This window comes from Mauremys reevesii, linkage group 6, assembly GCF_016161935.1.
Source record: "Mauremys reevesii isolate NIE-2019 linkage group 6, ASM1616193v1, whole genome shotgun sequence".
NCBI classification, from domain to species: Eukaryota; Metazoa; Chordata; order Testudines; family Geoemydidae; genus Mauremys; species Mauremys reevesii.
Window position 1 is genome coordinate 50549769 of NC_052628.1, and position 19584 is coordinate 50569352.

At 38.2% G+C, this 19584-nt stretch overlaps 1 protein-coding gene across 1 annotated transcript in view; it reads right to left on the minus strand.

Moving 5' to 3' along the window:
• The window catches only part of EDIL3 (EGF like repeats and discoidin domains 3), a 329399-nt gene that overhangs the window by 97762 nt on the left and 212053 nt on the right, over positions 1-19584 (minus strand). The window contains exons 8-9 of the mRNA XM_039544460.1: positions 5345-5500; positions 4056-4200 (exon numbers count right to left, since the gene is read on the minus strand). Of these exons, the coding sequence (XP_039400394.1) occupies positions 4056-4200; positions 5345-5500 (301 nt within the window). The remainder of the gene's footprint in view (positions 1-4055; positions 4201-5344; positions 5501-19584) is intronic.

The following is a 19584-nucleotide window of genomic DNA, read 5'->3' on the forward strand; positions in this document are numbered from 1 at the left end:
AGGAAGCCAGGTAAAATCATCCTAAAATGTATTTACTGTAGCAATCCCTGTGGTGAAAAGTTGATCTCTTTTGACAGATAAAGAATTTGCATGTTAGAGAGCGGATGGGGTCAAGCATTACATTTATGTGCTATAACCTTTGTTACAACAAACCTTGAGAGGGTTTATATTGGCTCACTAGTTTATTTACTTTTGCTCCAAGACACAATCACAGTTTCTGTAGGAAAGTCACAAAACAAATCTAAATCAAATCAAATTCATCAAAAGCAACCAGGCACAATGTATTTTATTTTGCTTTGAAAGTTCTTCAGATGCAGCTTACTGAACTCTTGCAATTTCGATCTTGTTATACAGTGCCTGTTCAGCATAATCTAGGAGATAGGGCACTAAACAGGAAGGCAGGACTTGGAGACCTATGTCCAGTTACCAGCTCTACCACTGACTTGCTATGTAACTCTGGAGAAGTCACTTGACTTCTGTATCTGTTGTTCCTCCTACGCTTTGTCTGGCTTGTCTAGTCAGGCTGTAAGCTGTGGGTGGGGAGCACAGGCTGTCCCTCAGTATGTGTTTGTACAGTGTCTAGCACAATTTTGATTGGTACTTCTAGGTGCTACTGTAAATAAATAATTAGAGAATCGCAGAAATGAAGCACTGGAAGTGACCTCTGGTCATCTAATCCAGCCCCCTGCACACAGGCAGGACCAAATATATTTAGATCATCCCTAACAGGTGATTGTCTAACCTGTTCTTAAAAATCTCCAATGATGGGCATTCCACAACCTCGCTTGGAAACCTGTTCCAGTGCTAAAATGTATTCATAATTAGAAAGTTTTGCTTAATAGCTAACCTAAATCTTCCTCGGTGCAGATTAAGTGGACTATTTCTTGTCCTACCTTCAGGGGACATGGAGAACAATTGATCACCATCCTCTTTATCATATTCCCCCTCAATCTTTTTTTTAATCAAGACTAAACATGTCCAGTTGTTTTAACCTTTCTTCATAGATCAGGTTTTTTTAAACCTTTTATCATTTTCATTGCTGTCCTCTGGATGCTCTCCAATTTATCCTCATGTTTCCTAAAGTGTGGTTCCCAGAACTTGACACAATACTCTAACTGAGGCCACGCCACTGACAAGTAGTGTGGGACAATTACCTCCCATGTCTTACATCCACCCCAAAAATGATATTAGTCTTTTTCACAACTGCATCACATTATTGACTAATTCCACATGTGATCTATTATAACCCACAATTCCTTTTTAGCAGTACTACTACCTAGCCAGCTATTCCCCATTTTGTAGTTGGGCATTTGATTTTTTTCTTCAAGTATAATACTTTGAACTTGTCTTTACTGAATTTCATCTTGTTCATGTCATTCCAATTTGTCAAGGTCATTTTGAATTCTAATCCTCTCCTCCGGAGTGCTAGCAACCCTTCCCAGCCTGGTGTAATCCACCAATTCTATATTCTCTACTCCATTATCCAAGTAATTAATGAAAATGTTGACTAGTACTGGACCCAGGACAGACTCCTGCAGGATCCCACTAGATATGTCCCCCCAGTTTGAAAGCGAACATTGATAACTACACTGTGAGCACAGTCTTTCAGTCAGTTTTGCACTTACCTTATAGTCATTTCATCTACATCACATTTCCCTAGTATGCTTATGAGAATGTCATGTGGGACTGTCTCAGAAGACTTACTAAAATCAAGATACATCATGTCAACTGCTCCCCCCATCCACTAGGGCAGTAATCCTGTCAAAGAGGGAATTTAGTTTGGTTTGGCATTACTTGTTCTTCACAAATCAGTGTTGACTATTCCTTATAACCCTATTATCCTCTAGGTGCTTACAAATTGATTGTTTAATAATTTGTTCCAGGAATCAAAGCTAGACTGACTGGTCTATAATTCCCTGGGTCCTTTTTGTTCATAGGTGCTATGTTTGCCCTTCTCCAGTCCTCTGGGATCTCACCTTTCCTCCATAAGTTCTCAAACATAATAGCTAACAGTTCAGAGATTGTTTCAGGTAGCTCCTTAAATACCCTACGGTTAATTTCATCAGACCCTGCTGACTTGAATACATCTAACATTTAAATATTCTTTAACCTGATCATTCCCTATCTTGACTTGCATTCCATTCCTGTGTTTATTTTTAGTTTTTGTTAAGCATTTGGTCACTACTTATCTTTTTAGTGATGACTGAAACAAAATAGGCATTAAATACCCCATTCTGTGCCCATTTCAAGTAACAAATAATTTGATGTCAATATGTACAAAAATATATACCCTACTTTAAATACAAAGAATATCAAATTCAACCATGCTGTAACACCACAGATGTCAATGGAATTATAGCAGGAATAAATATTCCAAACCACAGGAACAAAGCAGTTTTATGCTATGACAATGGTGTGTTGTTGGAAAACTCACCTGATAATTCACAGCCAAGAAGTTCCATTCTCAATGTACAGTGTCTTCTGCAAACCTGAGGATATAGTCGAATGTATTGTGATTTTATTGGAGGCGTGAAAGAATTGGCATAGGGAGTGTTGTTGTCCACATTTCCATGGAACACCTGTGACGACAAAAAAAAAATCATCACACATTTCAAATAGTACAAGGATGACAACTGGATCCTTATTTTATCTTCATGGACTTGTACATATCCACTTCCTTTTCTAGTGTTCACACCCTGTTTGTCATGTCTTTCCACATTTAGAAGCTTCTCCTTCACCTATGCTCCCCAATCTGGCCTGATTCAGCAGGGTACTTGAGCGTAACTTGAAGCATATGGGTATTTCTATTTGTTGACTTTAGTAGAACAACTCAACGAGTAGTACTCATGCTTAAAGTAAGGCATGTGTTTAAGAATCTTGCTGAATTGGGATCTCTCTCTTTCTCATGCTCCAGCTACTAATACACTAAAATCACATCTACCCTTCAACTTGTGTTTTAAAATGTTCCTGTTCATTTTAGTCTGCAATTATAAACACTGATCCACACTTACTTTTCCCTCCCTCATTTAGTGCCTGTCTGGTGATGTTGGGTGGCTGCTTGCATAACATACAACATGATGGGGGCTAATTTAGCTACAACGAGTCAGGAAAAAGATCTTGGAGTTATCGTGGATAGTTCTCTGAAGATGTCCACGCAGTGTGCAGAGGCGGTCAAAAAAGCAAACAGGATGTTAGGAATCATTAAAAAGGGGATAGAGAATAAGACTGAGAATATATTATTGCCCTTATATAAATCCATGGTACGCCCACATCTCGAATACTGTGTACAGATGTGGTCTCCTCACCTCAAAAAAGATATTCTAGCACTAGAAAAGGTTCAGAAAAGAGCAACTAAAATGATTAGGGGTTTAGAAAGGGTCCCATATGAGGAAAGATTAAGGAGGCTAGGACTCTTCAGTTTGGAAAAGAGAAGACTAAGGGGGGACATGATAGAGGTATATAAAATCATGAGTGATGTTGAGAAAGTGGATAAGGAAAAGTTATTTACTTATTTCCATAAAACAAGAACTAGGGGTCACCAAATGAAATTAATAGGCAGCAGGTTTAAAACAAATAAAAGGAGGTTCTTCTTCACGCAGCGCACAGTCAACTTGTGGAACTCCTTACCTGAGGAGGTTGTGAAGGCTAGGAACTATAACAATGTTTAAAAGGGGACTGGATAAATTCATGGTGGCTAAGTCCATAAATGGCTATTAGCCAGGATGGATAAGAATGGTGTCCCTAGCCTCTGTTCGTCAGAGGATGGAGATGGATGGCAGGAGAGAGATCACTTGATCATTGCCTGTTAGATTCACTCCCTCAGGGGCACCTGGCATTGGCCACTGTCGGTAGACAGATACTGGGCTAGATGGACCTTTGGTCTGACCCGGTACGGCCTTTCTTATGTTCTTATGTTCTTAAATACAAAGAATATCAAATTCAACCATGCTGTAACACCACAGATGTCAATGGAATTATAGCAGGAATAAATATTCCAAACCACAGGAACAAAGCAGTTTTATGCTATGACAATGGTGTGTTGTTGGAAAACTCACCTGATAATTCACAGCCAAGAAGTTCCATTCTCAATGTACAGTGTCTTCTGCAAACCTGAGGATATAGTCGAATGTATTGTGATTTTATTGGAGGCGTGAAAGAATTGGCATAGGGAGTGTTGTTGTCCACATTTCCATGGAACACCTGTGACGACAAAAAAAAATCATCACACATTTCAAATAGTACAAGGATGACAACTGGATCCTTACTTTATCTTCATGGACTTGTACATATCCACTTCCTTTTCTAGTGTTCACACCCTGTTTGTCATGTCTTTCCACATTTAGAAGCTTCTCCTTCACCTATGCTCCCCAATCTGGCCTGATTCAGCAGGGTACTTGAGCGTAACTTGAAGCATGTGGGTATTTCTATTTGTTGACTTTAATAGAACTACTCGACGAGTAGTACTCATGCTTAAAGTAAGGCATGTGTTTAAGAATCTTGCTGAATTGGGATCTCTCTCTCTCATGCTCCAGCTACTAATACACTAAAATCACATCTACCCTTCAACTTGTGTTTTAAAATGTTCCTGTTCATTTTAGTCTGCAATTATAAACACTGATCCACACTTACTTTTCCCTCCCTCATTTAAGAACTTCCACTGAAATCAGCTGGAGAGATTCCATTGACTGCAATGGGATTCAAATCAGGCCCTTAAAGGATTTTTCTATTCTCTCTTCATTGTAATTAGATATTCTTACACTTTGCTTCCTCGCCTCATTACAGTCTTTTCAACACAGCATTCTCTCTGCCTACATGACAGAAACTGTGTCCAACTCTGAAGTGCCTTACTTCTAGCCTACCTTTTACAGTAAAGCAGTCTGTGCTGCTTCATACAAAAATAAATTCTAACTATATTGTAAACTTTCTTTCTTTTTTTTTCTTTTTTCACAGAAGGACACTATTTTTGCAATGCGGAGATTAGCATTGATGAATGGGTTCTAGGGTATCAAGGGTTAACATTAATCTGCCAATGTACTAAAACTAAATTGAAAACAGAGTCATGAGTAATTACTGGTAAACTAATTAAAATGAAAATCAGTTAAGTGTAATAAACAGGATTATTCTAGCCTGGGGACACAGTGTTTATAGAACCATCAATTAAAGAATAAGAAAGTTTTAGCAGACATAAAGTGGAAATGTATTGCTATGTTTTCCAGAAAAAATAGTAAGGCAACACAGATAAAAGTGCTTTCTCTATTAGACAATTAGACTAGAGATACCTTTTGCTTTCAGAAGTCAGATATACCTTGGGATTTTCATTCACACACAGGTGACTCAGTCTTACCATATCTTCATTGGTGCCTTTTACTTTGTATGTCACCCAGGACTTCCCATCATTACTGTATGCAATTTTGTAAGATTTTATATATTCTGGGCTTCCAATCCTCTTGGCACCTTGGGTTATAACTCCAGTGACTCTCATCTTCCTTTGCAGGTTTATCTGCAATAACAATACAACATCATTGGTAACCATCAGAGGGACACAGTTGCTATGATGACACTAAATTGTTGTTCTGACTCAAACACAAAAGAAACCAGTTCATTCTGTAGCATTTTGATTGATTGTCTCTACATTTCATTTGATCATAAATGTGAAAAAAAACAATACGTTTGCCCCCAAACTACATACTGTATTATTTGTATATGTGTTGCAATGTGTCTACAGCTAAGATTTAATCTTCCATTCCATTAGAAGACTGATTTTGACCTCCCCCCCACTCTAATATCACAAGAATCTTCATTGCATGGTCCTCTGCCAGAGTAAAATATTTCTGGAAAGTCTGAGGCAAAACAGAATAGGGATTTCCAACATAGGGGTGCTCCAAAAGAAAAAAATCTGTGTTTTGACCTTTCAAAAAGATTTTTTTAATGGGTTTGATTGTAAGCTCTCTGAGGCAGGGATGGTCTTTCTAGTTTGTGTTTGTTCTAGCACAATGGGGTCCAGGCCCATGACTGGGTCTCCTAGGCACTACAATAACAACAACAACAACAACAACAAAATAACTGCATGCACTCACACCAAAGTGCTCAAGATTTCCTCAGCTTTGAAGACAAGCCACAGAAATGAAACAGATTCAATGCATTTAAGACTTCTGAAACTGGATAATTTTGAATACATGTTATCTGCAGGTGGGAAAAAAAGGGCTGTTTTTCATCAGTAAGCTCTTTCTCTCTCAGTGTAATCCTCACTTGGAATTTCCAGTCTTTCCAATGTTTCTCTCCTTTGAGAGACTGCAAGGTTCATTTCCCCCCATTACTAATTGATAAACATTTATTCAACTTTCCCTTGGAAGGATTTTATATCTATTATACACATGCATACAATCAGTGGAATTCCCTTCTCATACACCAGCATAATTCCCTTGCCTTCCATGGACTTATACTTGATTTACATCCTTATAAATGAGAGGTGAAACAGACCCCTAAAAGCTACAGCTCAGGGGCCTGTTTGTCTTCAAACATACAGTTATAAATATGGAGTAACTCTACTGAAGTCAATGGAATTACACCAGCATAACACTGGTGTAAGGGGAGAATCAGGCCCAATATATTTACAATCAAATTTTAAGTACAGCAATTCACGGTTCTTTTCCTCCATCCTTCTGAAAAAAACAATTAATAAAACAGCAAAATCTGTTGAAGTGGTCCACTCCAGGGACTGACAATTATACTAACTGAGAGGAGTCTCCCAATTAAGGCAAAATGGATTTGTGCTCAGTACATTGGAGTATGGTTTAGCATGGTGTCTTATTATAAGAGGTTGCCTAATAAGGGTGATTTAATATACTTTTCACTCTGTATATGGAAAATCTTAAACATGCACAAACAAAAACAGTATGTCACCTAACCCTGCAATATTTACAAAAAACAATCAAACCAAACAGTGCCCCCTGCCCCCAAGTCTGACAAGTGATAGCTAAGTTAAAGAACGCGCAATTATAGCTAACTTGCCTCCCAGCTCCATTGACTCCCACCATAAATTCCAGAGAAACAAGTTAATTCCAATTATATCTTCTTTGACACTGTTATTCAAATGGATAACCATTTTCCAACTGCACCAACAGTTCACACACATTTATACAGATGATTTTTTTTAATTCTAATATGGCTTTTTTGTACAAGTTTGCCCTCCAATGATTTATATGGTAAATGTTAATATAACTAACTAAAGCTTTTTGAAACCCATCTCCCTAATGCTGGAGAAACAATGGCTACTAACAGCATCCATGACTGCAACAGCAAACAAAGAGTAACTATTAATGGAAAGAGGTTAGATCAGAGGGAGGTCTCCAGTGGGTTTCCACATAGATCTGTTCTGGGTTTGGTGTTGTTTAACATCTTTATTAATGATCTGGATGTAAGTATAAGAGCATACTGATCAAGTTTGCAGATGCCACAAAGTTGTGGGGAGGGTTGCCAACACTTTGGAGGACAGAGATAAAATTCAAAGAGAGTCTGGACTATAGACAACAAAATTAAATTCAACAAAGACAAATGTAAGGTGCTATACTTAAGGAAGAAAAGCCAATTGCATAAATACAGAATGGGGGATAACTGCTTGGCAGCAGCACAGCTGAGAAGGATCTGGGAGTTGTGGTGGATCACAACCTCAACATGAGTCAGCAATGTGATGCTGTTGCAAAAAAGTAAATGAAACAGAGGTATAGCATGGAAGTCCCTGCAGGTGATAGTTCTGCTCGACTTGATACTAGTTAGGCCTCAGCTGGAGTACTGTGTTCAATATTGGCACCAATGTACAGACAGGATGTAAAGAAACTGGGAAGGATCCAAAGGCAAGTGACAAAGATGATCAAAGAGATGGAATGCAAGCTATATGAGCAAAGGCCGAATGAACTGGGTCTGTTTAGTTTGGAAAAGAGGAGATTAAGGGGAGATATGATAAGCAGTATTCAGATACTTGAAAGGCTGCCATAAAAGAGGATAGAGAAAAGTTGTTCTCTTTTGCCACAGAGGGCAGGTCAAGGGGCAATGGGTTCAAACTACAGCATAGGAGATTTAAATTAAATCCCAGGAAAAACTTCCTAACTGTAAAACAATAGGACAATGAAACAGACTGCCTCGGGAGATTGCGGAGGCTTCTTCACTGGATGTTTTCAAAAGGAGGCTGGATAGCCTCTGTCTTGAATGGTTTAGCCACAGAAAATCCTGCATCTTGGCAGGTGGTTAGACTAGATGACCCTTGTGGTCCCTTTTACCCCTATGATTCTAACCCCTTTGACACTATACTCCTGTGAGCCCCCTCTCCCCACATGTTTGGAAGAGTTGAATGCTCTTGGAGGAGGTGTTTGGGTCTTTGTTTGTACTCCTCTACCCCGATATAACGCTGTCCTCAGGAGCCAAAAAAATCTTACCGCCTTATAGGTGAAACCACATTATATCAAAACTTGCTTTGATCCACTAGAGCGTGCAGCCCCGCCCCCCTGGAGCACTGCTTTACAGCGTTATATCTGAATTTGTGTTATATTGGGTCACATTATATCGGGGTAGAGGTGTAGTTATAAAAACATGAAATTAAAGGGTGCTCCTGCCAAATGACTACACATGAAAACTTTAGCCATACCCTTGCCTTGCCTAATTAAAATAGTTACTTTCCTTTACTTATGGAATTTGAGTACTGTTTGACCTGTGACCTTGATACTTTAAGAAAGTAAGTTTTCTGTGCTCCACTCACATACAACCACCTCCATATCCATGTATTTTTAGGTAAAAACTATGCCCCCTTTTATTTAGTCCTAAGTTTTAACCAATTTGTTTTTGTTTGTTTTTTGTTTGTTTTTCTGGGTCTCTGTTTCTGCTCTGAATCACTAAGCATTGGCTTTCAACACTGCTGAGCTTCATGCAGTTTTCCAATCAGATTTAAAAATAAGAAACTGGATGCTATACAATATGCTTGATGTAGGTCTCTTGTTTCTTCAGTACTTCTCAGAAAACCCACAGGAGGGGAAAAAAGTACCTTGAAATTCCAAGAACTTTCATGTGTATAAAAATCTGAGGGGCTAAATTTGACAGATATAACTCCATGAAGTCTAAAGAATTACAGCAGAAGAGAAACTGTCCCACAGTGTCTGTGTTCTATTATGACCTTTACGTTTGCCAAGCCAGAGCGTAGCAAAATACAAAATATTACAACTGTGCAGTAACTATAACTAAAAGCAGTAGGTGAAAGCTTTCTTACTAAGTGTATTTTAGTAGGAAATAAAGTTCCCAGTATGGAATATGAACTAGCGCTTTTAGCGATACAATCTTTTAAAAAACTCAGTCCTCTGTGGTAATTGTGAAGAAAAACAACTCAAGTTAATTGTTAGACTTTAGGCTTTAGGGATACAGAAAAAGCAAGGACCTACGAAATAACATGATACATTTTAATTATATAGCTACTTGTGAGGTAAAATAAACAAGGAGATGAAAGGCATTAAGATAAGAAAAACAATTTGACACATCATTTTTAAAAGACAGGAGTTTATTGGCATAAAGAAAATTAAGCATAAAAACTATTATATCTATCCAGACATAACAAGGATGGAGAAAGTCAATAATATCCTGATGAAAGAAACTCACACTATTAAAAATTAGATGTTGGAGGAAAAACATCCTTTATGGAAATTTTGATCTTTGCCACTGAAGAATTACTAAGAGCAGGGAAAGGGATCAGTTCCATAGATTTTATTCATCTAGGTAGCCCAATAGGATTATTCACATGAATAGAGCTGCAGGATTGGCCCAATATAAAACAAAGGGCCCCAATTCTATTAATAATATGGCATATAAAAATAATTCCTGTTACTCAAAAATTATGGGTCAAATTCTGCCATCCTTACTCAGGCCAGACAGCAGTTGATGAGACTTGTTGAATAAGGTACTGTTCAATACTAGTATCAGAATCTACCACTAAGTGACTAGTTAATGCAGTCTTAGTAGAGAAGCTCATTTGCGACTAGGTCATGCAATCCTTATTCATATTGGTGAGCACTTACTCACACAAGTAACACTCCAAAAATCTCAAAGAAAAGGAGCTTTGTGAATTTGACCTCTATTCAAAAAGTAGGGTTACTTGTGTAAGTAAGTGTTCAACAGTGTTAAGATTTGCATAAACTAGCCCTTATAAAATATTCCTGGGCAGTCTACTCAGTTTATGGGATATAAACCTAATTTGAGACCTTTTATCACACCAAGATAAACAATCAGAAGCTCCTAGAGCTGGGGGATGCAGTGGGGTGAGGGCACAGCTATGCCATGATTTACTGTGCACTGGCCAGGAGGTATGACCCAGCACTGGGCAAACAGTTGTCCAAGGGTGAAGCAGGTTTGGGTCTGGTCTACTCTCCTGGAGGCAACAGGACTAAATCTATATTCATTTACACCAGCTTCACACTGGTGTAACTTTATTGTCTTCAGTGAAGTTAATCCCGATTCACAGTAGAGTAAGTGTGAAGTAAGTGGAGAAAGCAAAGAGAATCTGGCCCATTCTGTCTGAGTCAAGCTCCCACTAGAATGCTGTATCAAATCAAATCAAATCAAGTCACAAGGCTGTGACTCTTGGGAGCTGGGGTACTTAATTATCCTAGACACTTTTGAAAATCCCACTCAACCTTGAATTATTTTTCATCCCTTTCACACTTTTAGCTACAGTCACCCTGGTTCCCATGGGTCTGCATACTGCAAGATCAGGGCCTATTATATAAAACCACCCCACGTATCATGTTTTCTGTTCTTTCTGCTGATTCTAAAGCAGAAATTGATAATCATGCTATTTGCACAGGTGCACTAATATCTTTGATTATGTTGGTGCATAACCAAAATCATTTGGGAGTAAAACACTGAAGTATCTATGTTGAAGATGTCAAACAAAAGCAGCCTCATTAATCTGAGCTCTCTTCAAAAAAGAGTAATTGCCTGAAAATGGCAACATCAGAAAGAAAATATTTACAAAGTTTTGCAGACAATGGAGGATATAACTGGGACAATGTTTTAAAACAAATTTAGGCTCCATGCAAGGCATGTGTATAACTTCTCTCACAACTGTGAGTAAGCTTATACGTGTGTGTGTGTACGTACATATGTACATACTTGGGTTCCAGATCAGAGCCTCAAGAATAATATTCTGTTAATACTTTAGTGATGTAATTCATTAAGGCAGAGAATGACTAGAAAGGGAAATAAACAGAGAATTATCTTTCATGTGGAGAAAATAAATTATTTTTGTAGCCCTCGCTTACCGTTTCAAGATTTCCCTGTCTGTTGTGGCAGCTGAAAGTGCTCCCCACACAGAGTCATGTACACATATACATATTTCAGTGGTATCTCATGTTATGTCTTAGGTTCCAAAGCTATAGATGTCAGATTTCTTTATAGATCTTAAATTCCCTAATTTTTGTTAACTTTAAAATGAAAGGCTATAGGCTCATTCAGCAAAGTAGTACTTAAGGTGGATTTAGCTGCTAGGAACACCATTAAAGATCTGACTTACAATTTTGGCCCTGGGATTTGGGATACACAGGAGACTTGTTAGCCTGCTGAATAATTTGTTACAGCTATCAGTAGACATGTAAAATGTAACGAGTTCAATATTCATACAGAATCCCAAGCATGGAATCCATTTTTTCCAGGTATTATTCAGTATCTAAAAATCTTTCTACGTACAACATAAATGGAGGAAAATATGAATGGTTTTTCCTCCCTCCTTTGACACACAACTCAAGATTCTGAATAACGGAATGCTTTTTTCAATTATCTTTTATTGTGTTTCAATTATCTTGTTTATGCCTCTTTGGCTGGTCAAATTCTCTCTGCTAGGCTCTGAGATGGTGAACTGCGGGCTTGTTCCATGCAGCTCAAACAGGAGAAATGTCTAATGGGATCAGTTTAAAGTTCATATGCTTCTACAGCCCAGGATCAAATACTGTCAAACTCAACATGCAGAAAACCTGCACTTGACAACAATGATGTTCACTTGACTCTGTCTTGTCTACATGATTAAATTCAGAAGCGGTGAAAGATGAGAAATCTTGCTGCCTTTAGGAGGAAAACATGTGCAGTGCTCTTGGCCAGGATTCCTGATCATATTCCCCTCACTTGTTATTGTACAATTAGCAATAAAGCCTAAGTAGTACAAAGGCTCTTTGGATTATATGTGTAGACCAAACTACTAGTCTCAACTCTCAGGAAGAATTAATTTAAAATTCCCACAAAGTCTTGTTGCTTGGGATATATCAGAAATATATTGGTTTGTGAAGCCTCATTGCTAATCCATAGTTTATGGCAGATTTTAGTGTCCTGCCTTAGTGAGATAGAAGTCTGCTGTTATGACTAATTCTCCATCTATTGCAGTGCTGAGTGTATTTTCCACTAATCTAAGTTATCCCTTATGCAAAAACCAGGGTTTGAGTGGGGATTGAATACTACCAGAATGGGGCACTTCACCAAAGCAGCCCTTCCCTGATGGTCTTATTAGTTTCCCAAAGACTGAAGTTTTAATTTTTCTTTAAATATAAAATATATTTTAAAAAATCAACTTTCTGGTAGAAGCATGTGTTCACAAACATTTTCTGGTGAAAAATAGGGACATTTTTACAAAGAATTTTTTTGTTATCACCTCTAATTTCCATCTCAGATGGTTGTGAAGACTACAGTTGGTCAAAACTGAATATCTGTTTCATGGAAGAGTTTCGGTATTTTAGAATTTGTATTCATTCTGAATGGGAACACAACAAAATATTTTAATTTCTCATAAAGTAATATGCACTACTACTACTACTGACATAACATGATATGGCATAATACAATAATTGAAAAAGTTTATTTTATTTTTAAAATCATTAAGGAAGCTGCTACTTAAAGCAGATTGAGAGACCTGTCTTATTCGTTAGTTCAAAGGGTATCCAGTTTGTATTATAATAAAAAGCTGTTTGACACGGTCAAAAATAATACAATAATAATGGTATAAAAATGGAAATATCCAATACAATAAAATTCAACCAAAAATTTCAGAATTTCCCAAGTCAAACATTTCTGAAATTTTTTTCTTTAGAAAATATTTTTCTGCAAAAATATTTGTTGAAATTAATACATTTTAAAAAATCCATTTGAAATAAAATAGCATTTTTTGTCACCAGCTCTAACAAAGACATCACTCTGATCCAGAACTGGAAACATACCAGCATGCAAAGTGAAGCAACCACTCTTAAGGACAGAATGACTGCCATTTCCTCTCTACCAACCCAGGAGGCCACAAACACGACATCTGTGGACCCACTGTGCTGGGAGGGAAAGGCTGCACAGCAGGACTCAGCACCACTGCATCTGTGTGGTAGGAGGCCCACAAGCCTTATCCGCATTTGCCTTTTTGTTGAAGTTTCCCACTGGACTACCATTTGAGCTGCCCCACTGGTACTAGCAATACTGGGAACATTAGTGTACAACACAGTGGCCTGTGTTTTAAATAATTGGCATCTAGAGTTAAATGACACAGTGGTTAAAATGCTTATGGCATGTCGACACTGCCACTCCAATTGTGAATACCATGGTGGAGCTGCAACGGTGGTAATGCAGTGCCAGAAGTGCCAGTGTAGATGAGATGTCCACTTGCTGCTATAACTCACAGGCTGAGGGCTTACACAGTCATTCCTGACTAAGCCCTGGGAAAGGGTTCCTTTTTCCCCAACTCCATTTTGACCTTCTGTGCAAAGCCAATTTACTTGAGCTTTGTATGTGGATGGAAAGGTGACTAATGCTGAAGCCTAACAGCAGCAATTTAAAGGTCATCACAATCAGCTATTTCACTGCTCATCATTTTTGCAAGCCATGAAAAGAGCTGAGTAGAATACCAACACTTTCTCTGTGCCTCCAGTCTGACCCCTGGAGTGGACATGTGTGGAACAAAAATGTGGCAGATGATATTTCTGTAGCTTTCAATATTAAAAAAAAATTGTGGGTAACATTCTTCTTGTGCGGCTGATACATGATTCTGATAAGTATACAATTTTCAGAGGTAGGCACCTAAATCTCACATTTGGGTGCTGAAATAAGCTGTTAGGTGTCCCCATACCTATTTTAATTGTCTAAATGCCAACCCCATGCAGAACTGGGTATCCCAATTTAGGCTCTAATCTTGTTCCCACTGAAGTCAATGCAAAATTTCTACTGACTTCAGTGGCATAAGATTGGGCTGCTAAGTTTGAATATTGGGCTCTAGGGCCCCAACTGTCAAACCTGGGTATCCAAAATGAGGCTCCTAAATCCTTCAAACAGAAATTATGGATTCGACAGACATTAAGAGCTTGATGTGGAAATTATTAACTTAAATTTAATGGCCTGTGTTGAGGACAGACAAGATGATCATAATGGTCCCATATAGTCTTAAAATATTTGAATCTGTGGGCAAGTCTACACTACAGCACTACATTGGCACAGCTGCACCAACGGAAGAGCACTCTCCCATTGGCGTAATTACTCCACCTCGGTGAGAAATGGAAACTATGTTGGCAGGAAAGCGTCTCCCACCAACGTAGCACTAGTATGGACAGCACAAAACTTGCATCACTTGGAGGGCTTTTCCACACCCCTGAGCGACGTACGTAATATCGACTTAGGTTGTAGTGTGGACCTGCCCCACGTATAGGAATCTAACAAAGAGAGGCCTGATTTTCAAAATGCTCAGTCCCTGCAGCTCCCAGTGAAGTAAGAACTGGAGTCAAGGGAGGCTGCAGTTAGTCAGCAATTCTGAAAATCAGAAGCACAAACATTTTGTGCTTTAGTTGAGGCACACAAGTTTGATAATTTTGGTCTAAGTCTCATAGTTCATGTTGATGCCATTGTGGATGTTATAGGCAGAAGGATAATTTGGCCTTAACATAGTGAGAACAGTTATAGTGTTTACAATATATATGAAAGAGACACATGAGAAGAGACCTATTGCTATAGCACAATGAAGCACTTAGAGAAAATGCAAACTTAGCTACTCATATGCCTGGATGATAGAAGTCATTACTTTGTGCTGAAACGTTAGTTATTTTTTAAACTGGTAGTGGAAATGAAAATGTAGTTTGAACGATGATTCTTTTCTGTCAATGACTTCAGAGCCTTTGGCTTTCTCCTGAGAGATCTGAGCACCCATAACTCTACACTAAGGTCAAGGAAAATTGCAGGTGCTCAGCCACTCTCTGCATCACATTCATTGTTAGCTGCTTTATGGCAGTCACTACTTTAACTGCCTTTTGCATTGCCAATATGTGATAGCATTGCCAGTGGACCACGTACAGATTTACTATGAAGATGTTATTGACAGTGTTACAGAGAGTGCTGCATTCCTAAATGCTGACTCAGGAACAATTAAATATCAACACAGAAAATCCACAAAGAATAATGTGAAAAATGACAAAAGAGTCTGCTGAGAATAGGAAACTTTTGATATTTTTCATTGTCATGCACAATAGGGGAGAAAAAAAGAGAGAGAGAGAGAGAAAAGGGTGAAGGTGTAGGGGAAAGGAAACATTTTCTTTACACAGTTGTGCTACAAATAATATGAGAAAGCATGGCAAACATCCAAGTTCCTACATGACAGGCAATGTGATATGTAAATGAAATATTAAAATAAATATAAAAAGAATCTTTTAATGCTAAGAGGGTGATCCAGGTGAACTAAATATGGAGACACTATTATAGGGATTGTTCTATATTTTCCATAAGATTTAGGATAAATACACTGATATTTTCTGTTAATTCCAATTTGTTGTATGAGCAAAAGTCCTTCACTTAGACCCGGACCCAGAAAAACCTTTCCCCATCTCTGCTACTGCATCTTCAACAATCTATTGCCTCTCTGTACAGTGCCTACCAATGGGGTCCTGATCCATGACTCTGGCTCCTTGGCACAGTGGCAATAGAAATAAATAATCATCAGCCCCAGCCCCCTTCTGCACTCACTACTACCTTCTCCCCATCCAACCTCCCAAAAGCATGTGCTTAACTATAAGCATGTGAGCAGTCTTGACTTCAGTGGAAGTACTCATGTGCTTAAATTTAAGCATGTGCTTTCCTGTGTCATGGCCATGAATTACCATTGACGTCACTCACGTGAATTTGACCCTCTGTGCATAGATCAAAGTACAGTACATGTTAAAAATCATAGATACAGAAAACATATGTTTGGGGTTTGTAGCATTAAAACAGAATACTTTATGCTATGAACAACAGAAAATGCTCACCTCATTTATTTATTGTTGAGAAATTTTACTTTATGCCTCAGAGCATTTACATGATTAGACAGACTAAAAACTTGCTTGGTTTGTTTCTTCTTATTATTAAGACATTATTTTAATCCCAAAGTAGTTGTTATAAATTCCATTAACTGGATGATATGAATTATTCAGCTAGTGGCATATTTAGACTGTAGTCTCAATAAGAGGCCCATATTGTTCAGAATTCTGTAGTCCTATAAAATTTCACCTCATTTGCAAAATATTGATTAGATGGTTATTAACTAACTGCAATTGTGTTTCGCTAAAATTTGCTAAATATTAATTACTTTATTATTAGTAAAAATAATTCCTCCAGATATTTCAAACTTGTAAATTCTCTATGAAATATCTCCGCCATTGGCATGCTAGCCCCTCACAAAATAAGTGAAGAATACTTAAAATGTCAATTAAAGAATGCCTGAACAAAATCAATCAGAGAAAATATTTTAGATTAGTTTTTATTTCCACATGTTAAATAGGTTAAATCCATAGTCCCCAGAGGTTAAAAGGCAGGCTGTTTCTACACATTCAGGGTCACAAACAAAATACAGCCTCCATTTAATTCCATGTACAACAACAATAAAGGGTCACAATATAAAACTTCAAATATAGCCTGGAACTCTGTCCAGGGCAGATACTTGATTCATTACTTATGTGACAGAAACCAGAAATACCTTCTATTCTGTTCTTTTTCTTCCAACGCACCATGGTACATGAACACCTCTGAACTCTGTGGTAACCAATACAGAATGATCCAAAGACCCTTGAAGTCAATGGAAAGGCTGCCTGTGACTTCAAGGTGCTTTAAATCAGGCCCATATATAACTTGTCAGACCAAGTAGTATTAGTGAATTACAATCAAGGGACTCAAAAGAGCCTGTTGGGCATTAGAGTCACAATGACAAAATGAAGACCCAGTCCAGTTAGGCCTATGAACATTAAAACCAAACCTTGAATTCAGCCCACCCACCAAAAGGCTGCTGAAGCACAGAATGAAGTAGATTGCACAGAGTCCTCATCCTATCAATCATACTACTGTATTGTGTACCCATAGCAATTAACAGATCACTCTAAAAAATGTCAGTGAAAGAAGGATTGTAATCTTCTACTCCATCCTTCGATTGCATCCCCAGTCTTCCTACCACTGACTCCTCCACCACCTCACATGCCCCATTCCCTTTCTGAGCTCACTGGTGACTTGTTCCTCATCCAGCCTCCTCAAAGGTGCATCTCAAAACTCTGCAACCCTTCCCTACTATATGTACTTCATTTTAAACATTTTTTTTTGTTTTACAGGTTTACATTGGAAAAATATTATTGAGTTAAACAGTTCCAAGTATTAGATAGCATTTGTTGCCAACCATATCATATTTAAATATCTCCTTCTTTCTTTAGGACATTGAAAAACTCTGCTTCAGTCTACATCCCAGAGTATTTTTCCAGCTGCATTTCCTCTCATCCTCTTCACTGTATCTTTAGCTTACTTCTACTACTGCAGTCTTCCACAATGCGCCAATCCATAGAATGTTTTACCAATCCCAGTGTACCTTGCTCTCACCTACTGCTCCTCTGATCCTTCCTAAGTCTCACAGACATTATGTCATTGACATGCCTTCTCCATCCCAAGATTGTATTAAAGAAAACAGAGAAATAGAGCAAGATTTTATAAGGAAAAAAAATGAAACCGTAAGGAAAGCTATTAAAAAAAACCAGCAAAACATTTTCATGAAAATATGTTGAAGTATTTTCTCATTGTCTGTTGAAATTTCAGAATCATTGACCAGCACACATAGCCAAAAAAAGACCACAATTTATTATGAAAAACACTTCAACTGTTCATTGATTTTTTTTAAACTAATCTTTGACCACATGCAACCCTAATTCAACCTCTTTTCCGTGTCTCCAAGTACATCTTATGTTTTCTGTGGCTGTCCTTGAGGCCTTTAATATAGGTGTTATCCTTGAGTCGGAACTTTCTCTAGGTCTTCAAATCCAGGCTATGTCTAAGTCTTGCAGATTGTTTTTCTGTAACATCTCTAAGATATGGCCTTTCCTATCCATTCATGTGGCTAAAACTCTCATCATCTCATGTCATAATTATTGGAACATCTTTTTCTCTGGCCTTGACAAATGCAGTCTCACCCCACTCATATCCATTCAGATTGCTGCTGCGAAATTCATTTTCCTAGCCTGTCACTTTGACATTGTCACCTCTCTCTTCAAAGGCCTTCACAACCTATCCCCACCATCTGAAACATCTCTCATTCAGTAGTGCAGTGGTTCCCAAACTTTAACAACCTGTGAACCCCTTTCACTAAAATGTCAAGTTTCGCGAACCCCCTCTTAAAAATGAATATTTCCAGGGATTTTCTCCTTTACCTGAGTATAAATTATAAAAGCAGTCATCTTGGAAATATAAAATTTGTTTTTATGACCTGCTTATTACACACTATTATTTATTATTATTTATCATTAAAGTATTTTTATTATATTATGGAAAACGGCAACACTCTTCCAAGACCTTACTTTCATAGCTTGTATCACTCTGAATTAGACCAGCTCCTATGTTTCATCAAGGAGTGTCAGATTTGAAACAGCAGGAAGGGATTTAAGAAGCCAACTCATAGAGTTCCTCCTACACAAGCATGCAGGTCTTGAGCAGTCCAGGCAAACAATGCACATTACAACAAAGCTTAAACTTGTTCTTCATAATAATTTAAAAAACAATACTAGCTGCCTATTTAATTTTAAAAACAGCAAAAATATGCACCTCCCTTTCCATTTCTAATAAGGACTCAAAGTTTAAATCTCCTCAGTGTGATAGAGATGCTTGCTTTGATCTGCTTAGCTCTTGGAAGTCCAGGGGCTCCGGGCTGCTGACCTGTGTTGCCCGGGGTCCCTAGGGACAGCTCTGTCTGCCATTAGGGAATGTTCTCCCGAGAACTCCCTGTAACATTTCACGAACCCCCAGGGGTTCACGAACCCTAGTTTGGGAACCACTGAGTAGTGAAAGGTCATCTTCCTCCTCCAATCAGCCCGTGATGTCAGCCTCCACCAACCACTTGTTACATTTTCAGGCAAACACCTTTGTACTGCCTTCCTTGCTGCCCCTCAAACTTGGGAAGAGTTACCCATAAACATCTGCAAAAACATTTAATTGTTTTATTTCAGATCCCTCCTTGAAACTCTCCTTTTCTCTGATGCCTACAAAAAACTTGACAGCAATTAGGCAGCTGTTATGATGAAACCACTGCCTATCATGCTGACC